This window comes from Penaeus monodon, chromosome 6 (assembly GCF_015228065.2).
Source record: "Penaeus monodon isolate SGIC_2016 chromosome 6, NSTDA_Pmon_1, whole genome shotgun sequence".
In the NCBI taxonomy this organism is placed as follows: domain Eukaryota; kingdom Metazoa; phylum Arthropoda; class Malacostraca; order Decapoda; family Penaeidae; genus Penaeus; species Penaeus monodon.
In genome coordinates, this window is record NC_051391.1 from 39,459,249 (window position 1) to 39,469,248 (window position 10,000).

At 40.0% G+C, this 10,000-nt stretch overlaps 1 protein-coding gene across 1 annotated transcript in view; it reads left to right on the forward strand.

Annotated features, from left to right (window-relative positions):
- LOC119573997 (voltage-dependent T-type calcium channel subunit alpha-1H-like) overlaps nucleotides 1–10,000 on the forward strand; it is a 94,214-nt gene that overhangs the window by 59,639 nt on the left and 24,575 nt on the right. The window contains exons 13-16 of the mRNA XM_037921095.1: nucleotides 2,740–2,881; nucleotides 3,133–3,407; nucleotides 4,049–4,206; nucleotides 8,273–8,503. Of these exons, the coding sequence (XP_037777023.1) occupies nucleotides 2,740–2,881; nucleotides 3,133–3,407; nucleotides 4,049–4,206; nucleotides 8,273–8,503 (806 nt within the window). The remainder of the gene's footprint in view (nucleotides 1–2,739; nucleotides 2,882–3,132; nucleotides 3,408–4,048; nucleotides 4,207–8,272; nucleotides 8,504–10,000) is intronic.

Sequence of the window (10,000 nt, forward strand, 5' to 3'; positions counted from 1 at the left end):
TAGTCAAAAAGAATGCACGAGTACAATGAGTTTTGAAAGTAGAGGCCAAAAAAAAGACAAAAAACAGTATTCATATGTGATTAGAAAGAAAGCACGTGCCATACTGACTTCCACACTAGACCTGTGTGCTTGGATGATGACCCTTCACTGATGATGCACACTCTTAGCCTCTCTAGATCCTTGTTCTCAGGCGATAGTCCATACCATATCCCAAGTGTGAATGACCAACCGATGCACAATGAATTTGGTGTTTCTTGTCTGGGTGTAGCTAAGGCCACAGATACCCCTGTTCGCTCACCCTCGTTCCATGACTGACCCAAAAGCGAAGGACGTTGTTTGTTTCACCAGTGTTTTGTTCAGAGAGATCTCCACTGCCACCATACATTTGTTACAACTATGGTGCTCCACTTGTTCCTGTACTGTCTCCCTTGATGTCTCTCTACTGCCCACTGGAAATTCGAAAGCATGAGGTTATTATGACACCTCGAAAAGAAAATAATCTCATTGTCTATTTTATTTATATATATACATATTTTTTTACGGGATTTTATTGTTCCATAACACAGACACTGAAAAGCACACTGCTCATGAAGAGGTTGTTTTCTTGGAAAATGGGAATTGTGATTTATGTCTTGGCAATTATGTGTGTAGAGTGTATCAGTGATATACCTTTATATGTGAATTGCCTCTCCTTTCCTCGCGTTGCCCAGCCTTATGTGTTGCCGGTATATACTTATGAATCTGGACTTGTCGATGTCTTTTTTTGTCTGTTGATGTTTGTCTTTGCTTTTACTGTCTGATCCTTGCCGAACCCTTTACCACTGGAACTTTGGTGTATGTCCAACACGTGCATTTTCCTATTCTTTCCACTTGACCAGTATTTCATTACACTTATTGAAGAATCATTCCTGAGAGTCATTTTCCTTCAAAGTGTTTTTGATTCCTTTTTTGAACTCTTTTCAAGTACTTCATTCGCTTTCTCTGATTTTCATTACCAGTCTCTTCATATACATAGAATTTATTGTTCCTACAGAATTCATTATTTCAAGGTTTGCCGTAGTAAGATCTCACAGGAGCTAAAAAAAATAAAAGAAAAACCCTTACCGCTTTTCAGTGATCACCTCTTACTGAGGAAACCTTTCCCCCAGATCTACCTGCTGCCAGATGCCTTGTCTGTGTTCCTATCACACCCCAAAAAAGAAAATTTCCCCTATAGTCTTGCATCCCGTTATTCTCCATTATATGTCTGTTCCCACACTTTCCTTTGTTAATATGTGAAGCCCATTGTAACTGTTCTGCCTCTGCCATGTTGACTGTTCATGTTTGAGGTATGTGTTTGTTATATGTATAGATCTGGGACAGACTTGAACAAGATATGAATCGCATATTGCGTGCCCCTGCTACATGAATTGCATTTATGGCTGCCAAGAAATGAATATGTCGTAGAAAATTAATATTGTATGTGCCTTTTGTGAGCCCACCTGCCAGTGTTGTACACTCGACATTACTCATCCGTTTAACACATATGACCCCTTACAGCTTAATCAGCTTTAAACAACTACAGAGGATTGAGAAGCCATGTTGGCAGCAGTCCTCCTTTGCAGTTCATATTCCCTAGACTTCCGTGACATTAACTGACTTCCATTCATACATTCACCCCTATGCTTGCAGCATTGGGTATTAACACTGCATGTTTAAATTTGATGCATGTTTGTAGGTCTTGAGGATTATGATGGTAACACCTGCAGTACTAGAATATCAATGAACAAACACACACATACTCACATGCAGGAAAGTTATTCACATGTAAAGAAATTTATCAAAATATTAATTCACTGTCATATATATATATATATATATATATATATATATATATATATATATATATATATATATATATATATATATATATATATATATATATATATATAATGTATGTATGTATGTATATACTATGTAGCAGTACATGTAAACACAGGTTCTCTGAGTGAGTACCAGGTGACCGAGACAAGATTACCCATCCTGTTGGCAATCCTCTTGCATGCGTTTGGATGAATTGCTCTTTTTTCTGGACGTAGACTTTTATCACTCTTCCCTTTACTACTGATACACTGAAAATTTTATTCAGAAATTTAGAAGGATAATAGCAATTTTGAGTCTATTCCCATTTCATAATTTTCAAGTAAGCCCCACATAAGTAAAATCACCATTTCCATGGTAGAGTCTCAGGCTCAGAGCTGTTAATTTCCTCATATCTTATAAGCCTTTGTAAAATCATCAGATGTCAACCCTGGTAGTCATACTGAATGCCTTCAAAGATTTATGTAGACAGATATTTTTTTCATATATATATATAAATACCTGACAATGTTCATAAGTATATTGAGTAGCATAAATATTTCTGCCATATTTTCAGTAGGGGAAACCTTGTGCCATTCAAACAGCAGCACATGGTATCCTGCATAGTCAGCTGATGATCAGAAGTTTAAAAAAAAGTTCCATAGGGATCAGCTTGGTTCAAGGTCTCACTATTTCACGGAACAGGACTCAAAAGATGTAATCACCGTAGATACACATACATTAAGATTACCTACTCGGATGCCACACTGTGTAGTAGACCTACGAGCCAGCTGCATACCCTTGCAACTGTAAAACTTAGGCCTTGACTAAGGTGGGCACTAAGACGGAGTGTAAGGGGGTAGGTTAAGAGGGCACTAAAGTGTCTCTGGTCAACACCAGGATGAGAAGAAGAGGTCAGCTTCTACCCTTGAGGCTCCCGACGATGAGCGACGACACCTAAAGGGCAACGAGGATCGTGTCAAGGAGAACCAGCTCAGACAGAAGCTAATGTACGATGACCCCAAGTGTAACATTGAGAAAGGTTTGTCAGTATTTTTCTCTTCGCAGTTTGTGAAAATACGAATCGTTAAGCTGTCTGTACCTCATTACTATTCAGACTTAGGTTCTCATTTTAGTGAAGTGTTATTTAAACAATATTAATTGTGCTCCTTCACATTTTGCCATAATGTTGCATTTGATTACTCCTACTGTAAAAAAGTAACTTAACCCGTATGTGAACTGATACAAAAATAAAACAGTAATTCTCAAATATAAATAATCCTTACATTCCAGAGAGTAAGTTGCTGCAGATGCCACAGTCACAGGGTCGGGACAACAGGATCCCAGAACACGCTATGCTCCCTCCAACACCAGCAGGCTTCACCCCCATCATGGCTGCGCCTCCTTCCCTCCTTGGGTACCCCCCCATCATCACCCACACGGCTGCCACTCCTCAGGGCTCGCCCCATGCCACGCTCGAGTCATGTGGCAGGGGAGAGCTCAACAACAGGCTGACTCCGGCGATGGCTCTGTATGGCACTACGTCAGATCAGCCGGACCATCCTCAGGTATCTGAATGGCTCTTGGGCTGCTTCAATATTCCGTTACAATGGCGTGTTGAATTTCATATTCTTGTTAACATGCTCCCGTTAAGATGGTCACCTCTTTGTTACATATTTCATTTACAATCTTATTTATTTATAATATTTTAGAGAAGTATCGTTACTTCTAGTATCTTTAGTTGGATAGTTCTACCTGTTTCTAGATTTATAGTTTAATATTTCTGAAGTGTATCCTAAATATTGTTTTAGTGTGTATTTTTGCAACACTACATGGTATAAGTATCGCATTACAATGATAATTTGATAACTGACATTATTATTATTATTATTATTATTATTATTATTATTATTATCATTATTATCATTATTATTATTATTATTATTATTATTATTATATATATACATACATATATATATATATATATATATATATATATATATATATATATATATATATATATATATTTATTTATTTATTTATGTTATTCTTTTAACAGAACATAAAGTCGCATTTAGTACGATAGAATAGCGTTTTGTGATATTTTATTTCACTTCTTCTAACATTATATGATCTTAGAAATAACATTATATAGTAATACATATGTCTAGTAATTGCGAACTTTATACTGACACAGCATCTGTTCCAGGGCGTCTTGAGGTCAGCTTCGATAAAGAGCAACAATACTACATCCTCTCGATCATCTCGAACTTCAAGTCGCCTGGGGTCCCGCGCCTCACACAGACGGGAGTCCCTCTCTCCACACGACCTGCCAGGCCGCCGGGATTCGATCAGTCCATCTCCTGGGTAGGTGTCCTGTTGGTCAGCTGATGTTTGGTAGTTGATTGCAGTTAGATATGTTGGGATTTAAAACCTTCTTTTGCATCTGGATTAATGACAAAGGTGGTAATATGCTCCACTTTTACTTTGTGGTTTATAGGTATTGGATGACACATAACCAGTACATAAAATAGCATGTTATAAGAAAAGGTCATGAGTCTGTCAGTTCAACAAGTACTGTTTACTACAGAAACATATATGATAGGGAATGAGATATCCGAAAACATATTATTTTTACATAAAATAAGAGATTTCTTAGAAAAAGTTGGTTGATGACTATCAGATGGATCAAATTCTTTTTGAATAGATTTATACGTGATTTACATTTCCCTTAATCACCTGGAGCATGTTTTACTGAATAGATCCTTTGGCTTGTATATCGACTTCTGAAAACAACAGCATGTCGTATACATGATTAGTTATCATATACAAAGTAGCATAAGCTGTTGAAATGATAAATGGGTATAAGTGAGTCACTGCGCATCTCACCATAAATCAGAAGAGTACTGGCTTTAGGAAACAAGGATTGTGATATAGGGTGAAAAAGGACTGAATTTCTCTGACCAAGTCCTGGGTTGAACCAGATGTTTCAGTCTGAGTCTCGGCAGCAGCAGTGGCCACAGCATCACGCCATTGCTGTGCCAGCACCTAGGGTATGCGTGTCCTATTGGGTATGTTTGTCATTTTCTAATTCCCAGGCATCAAGGGAATGCTTATTTCTCGGATTCTCCTTTGAATAATCACCCCTCAAGGCAATTTCACCGCAATGGCATGTCAATATGTAATTTTGGAATGTATTTATGGTACGTGTTAACGAAAAAAAACAGGAGTGACTCAAGCTTGAGAGTTTCTCCCATTTGTAAGGCATGATTAAGAAACTATAGTAAATTCGATTAATAATTCACAAGCTTCTGTAATAAAGTTTATATAAGAAAAAACATTACTGTAGAAAAACAACAAATTATTTTTATATCACATTTTGGACAGCAAATTAATTTATTCATCACCTTTCAGATCTGAGAATTCTGCTTGTTATTTTAATTCCTTAGTTTCCGTTGCTGTAGTCGCTTATTTACAGATATACACAGAGAGTGTTGTGGAATTATATGACAATAACTACAACACTTTGCAAACATATTTTTTTTTGCTTATGGCACCTATAGTTAGCATGTCCAGTTAACCATTTAACGTGTGAAATGTTACAAGAGAAGTAACATTTGAGGAGTATTGTGATTGGGAAATTTATTACTCTGAATACCCATGCATGTTACATGACCAGAAGAAAAACAGAATATCCATCCCTGATTTCTCCCCTCGCTAACCTCGAGCAATAAGTTCGATCATAGGACTAAAAACAACATCAACGAGATGAAACAACTATGGGCAGAGAATAATTTTTCATTTGTCCCTGGGGTTTGATGTCAAAGTCTGATTTAACTTTCAAAGGGAGAGTAACATTTGAATCACCAGAGTACCACACACAGCATGTACTGATAGAGTAAACAAACCAAAGTTAAAATGCAGAAAAAAGAATACAGTGCTGGTCTATCATTGAACTCGTGAGTCAAAGCATACGTTAACCCCCACCTGGTGAGCAGAGGGAGCAGTCGAGTCAGCCACCATGATCACCCTCTTGGTTATCATAGTGATGTGAGAATACGAGGATGGACGCCACGCATCATATAGTAAAACGTAGCCGCAGTGATAGATAATCACTACAGCAACCGGGCACAAAACTGTTTTTATATGTTCTCTTTAAGTCTCTCAGAAGAATATGGCGTCCGAGTCACAAAGTGTGAGACGAACCCTCGATACACAATCAGTCGCAAAATTTAGCTCTGTCTTCCAAGCAATTTATCAAGTAAGAGAGGAAAAAACATCGGTGAATCCGCCTTCCCAAAATGTGGAAACACCGGAACCCGGGAAAGCGACGCCAACTGCAACATACATCTTGAGAGGGTTAGCCAAAACTAAATGGACTGTCTGTGTCCCAGTTTGAAGCAAACAATTCTAAAACACTGCAACGATCAAGCCAGAGTCCTAAGATGACAAAAAGACCATACAATAAATCTGCTGCTGCTGTGGGCACATGACCGGGCCACTCATATGTAAGGCCCTGGCGAAGTTAACCTTGGCAAACCTCACTGAATTGGACTGAACTGCAGATACATCAGAGACAAAGCGACCAACAACAGTAAATTCTAACAGGTGACGAGCACCGGAAAAGGTTAGGACAAAGCAGGATAAAAGTTGCAAGGAGCGACGCACGATCTTCGTCTAATGCCAAAAAGAAAAGGACGTGGGGACTGAATGGATGCTTTTGTTTTTCCTCTGGCGTGGTAAGACGCACGATAATGTTCCACTCAGTGAATCGTGGTCCGATTAAGTCCGTCGTGTCTCAGACCTCAAGGACTGAGCAACACATAATTATTTTATCACAAAAATACTTTGGAATAAATGTGACACGTATCCAGTATAGATTTATTTAATCAACCTGATTAATTCATAATTCTCTGCTGAAAGTGTGATTGAATGATTTGATGAGAGAGAGAGAGAGAGAGAGAGAGAGTGTGAGTGTGAGTGTGAGTGTGAGTGTGAGTGAGAGTGAGTGTGAGTGTGAGTGTGAGTGTGAGTGTGAGTGTGTGTGTGTGTGTGTGTGTGTGTGTGTGTGTGTCTGTTTCTGTGTGTGTGTGTGTGTGGTGTGAGTGTGATGTGGTGTGTGTGAGTGTGAGTGTGGTGTGGTGTGGTGTGGTGTGGTGTGTGTGTGTTGTGTATGTGTATGTGTGTGTGCGTGCATGTGTCTGTGTATGTTGTGTGTGTGCGTCTGCGTCTGCGTCTGCGTCTGCGTGTGCGTGTGCCTGTGCGTGTGCCTGTGTGCATGCGCGTATAATTTTCATATTCATATCTACGTGGTAGGAGATGATATTTTGAATGGGGGTGACTTTTGTAAGAATGAAAGAGGCACAAGGAAAGATTTTGTATTTTTCTCTTATGTATGTTCTAGTTATGAATCAGTATATGAAAACTTTACATAGCTCATCATAATTCCATTGATAAACTTTCCTTATTTTAACAATTTGTATCACATTCATATCGTTTAATGTAACATTAAATTACACACAACTTTTTTGTTTCTGATTATTTAGTGTCTCAAAAATCACAACGTTCATGCAAATTCGTGTTCACAAAGACACACCAACAAGCAAAAATATGCTCACACGCGCACTCGAATGTGTGTGTGTGTGTGTGTGTGTGTGTGTGTGTGTGTGTGTGTGTGTTGTGTGTGCGTGTGCGTGTGCGTGTGTGCGTGTGCGTGTGCGTGTGCGTGTGCGTGTGTGTGTGTGTGTGTGTGTGTGTGTGTGTGTGTGTGTGTGTGTACACACACAAAGTAGTGCATTGATTATTTAATGCAACTCGGTTGCATATACATGACCAAGTATTTTTTAGATAGATGTTATTAAATTTGTGCTGATGGATATAGTCCACACTACTGTTTAAAACTGTATATGTGTTTTTAGGAAAGATAAAGGCACAGTATAAAATATCGGAGCATTGGAGAATTATGATTTTGTTTCTGCTTTTGTCCGTACAGATGACTGGAATATATTCATTTGAATATATGTTTGATTTACATATACTAATGTGATCTGAAGAAAAAAATATCCATTCTTTTTTTAGTTGAAAAGGTCGGTTTTCAGAGCGCCCTGACATACTCCATATTATTGCACAATCTGCACAATGATCATACGGCATCACTTTCGTAATCATTCCATTACACTGGTCCAGTGGTGACCATGTTCCGTAAAGGAAACCACCTTTGATTCCTTAAAGGTATCACAGATGCTGTCAATATTTGCCTTTCGCTGTAGAATAACACTGTGCAGTATGAGTGCAGGGATCCTCCTTAATGATCTTGAGGGAGTCCCTGAAAAATACACCATTTTTCTTCGTTCCACAAAATAAATGACTGAATGAATTTATGGAGACGTATTAGACAAACTAGCGAAACATAATTGCTTTTCTTCCACCGCAGCAGAGAGCGCAGCGGGAGTGGCGGAGGCTCCCCGCTGTCCTGGAGAAGGAACGGGTCCCAGCGACGGCGACGCGGATACAGCACGAGCGGCGGGTCGTTTCGGCGATCGCACCTCGACAAGGAGAACCTAGTCTGTCGGGACTCGGGCTCGGAGTCCGACGGGGAGGAGGAGACAGCCCTCAACAACAACATCACCTTCACTAATAACAATCTCAATAATCACCAAACTACGTAAGTCTACCATTTTCTGTTTGCCTCTTTAGTATATTATGAATGATATGTTGGTGAATATAATGTTTTATGGTGACCAAATTATTACCTGTTGAACTGATACAATGGATTTTAAAAAAAAACAAACCTATCCAAACTTTTTTTAAAAATTTTGGAAAAATATAAAAAATGAAAAACTTCGTCAGTGCTTCACATAACAAGTTTATATCTTGCTGTATCCCACTCCTTACCCCTCTCCTCCCTTCCTTCTCTCTCTCTCTCTCTCTCTCTCTCTTCCTCTCCCCTCCTCTTCTTCTCTCTCTCTCTCTCTCTTTTCTCCTCTCTCTCTTCCCCCTCTCCCTCTCTCCCTCTCTCCCCCCCTTCTCTCCTCTCCCCCTCCCCTCTCTCTCTCTCTCTCCTCTCTCTTCTCCCCCCCTCCCCCTTTCCCTCCCCCTCCCCCCTCTCTCTTTCTCTCTCTCTCTCCTCTCTCTCTTCTCTCTCCCCCTCTCCTCTTTTTCTCTCCCCCTCTCTCCTCCCCCCCACTCCTCACTATTTCACTCACTCTTTCCTCACTCCTCATTTACTCTCCTCACTCACTCACTCCTCACTCCTCACTCCTACTCCTCTCTCTCTCACTCTCTCTCTCTTCTCTCTCTCTCTCCTCTCTCCTCTCTCTCTCTTCTTCTCTCTTCTCTCTCTCCCTCTCTCTCTCTCTCTCTCTTCTCCTCTTCTCTCCTCCTTCTCCTCCTCTCTCTTCGCCTCTCCCTTCCTCCCTCCTTCCCCTCTCTCTCCCCTCTGTCTTCTTTTCTTCTCTCCTCTCCTCCCCTCTCTCTCTCTCTTCTTTCTCCCCTCTCTCTTTTCTCCCCTCTCTCTCTCTCTCTCTCCTCTCCTCCTCTCTGTCTCTCTCTCTCTCTCTCTCTCTCTCTCTCTCTCTCTCTCTCTCTCTCTCTCTCTCTCTCTCTCTCTCTCTCTCTCTCTCTCTCTCTCTCTCTCTCCCTCCCTCCCTCCCTCCCTCCCTCTCTCCCTCCTCCCTTCCTCCCTCCCTCCCTACCTACCTCCCTCCGTCTCTCCCACACTTCCTTCCTCCCTCTTTCCCTACATTTCTCTCTTTCTCCCTCCATCTCTCATCTCCTTTCCTCCCCTTCCCTCTGATTCCCTCTCCATCCCTCTGGCTCCCTCTCCCTCCTCTCTCTCCCTTTCTCTTATGCAAATACCACACAATTTCTTGTTTACTTTTCCGCAAGTGCTTTCACAGACTTTACATTGGTTATGTTTTAGTTACCAAATAGTGCATTAAACAAGATTTCAGAATTATTAGAATAATTATGCCAATGCACTGGAGCAAATCTATATATTTATCTAGGTAATATGCTGAACATTTTAGGCAATATTAGATACAATTGTGTTTAATTCAATTTTTTTTATTATTATCATTGTGTCATTGTATCTTTGGAAGATAAGATCTTCAAAACTCAATATTCATGGCAATATTAATGTGTTGCATGAATGCGAATTACA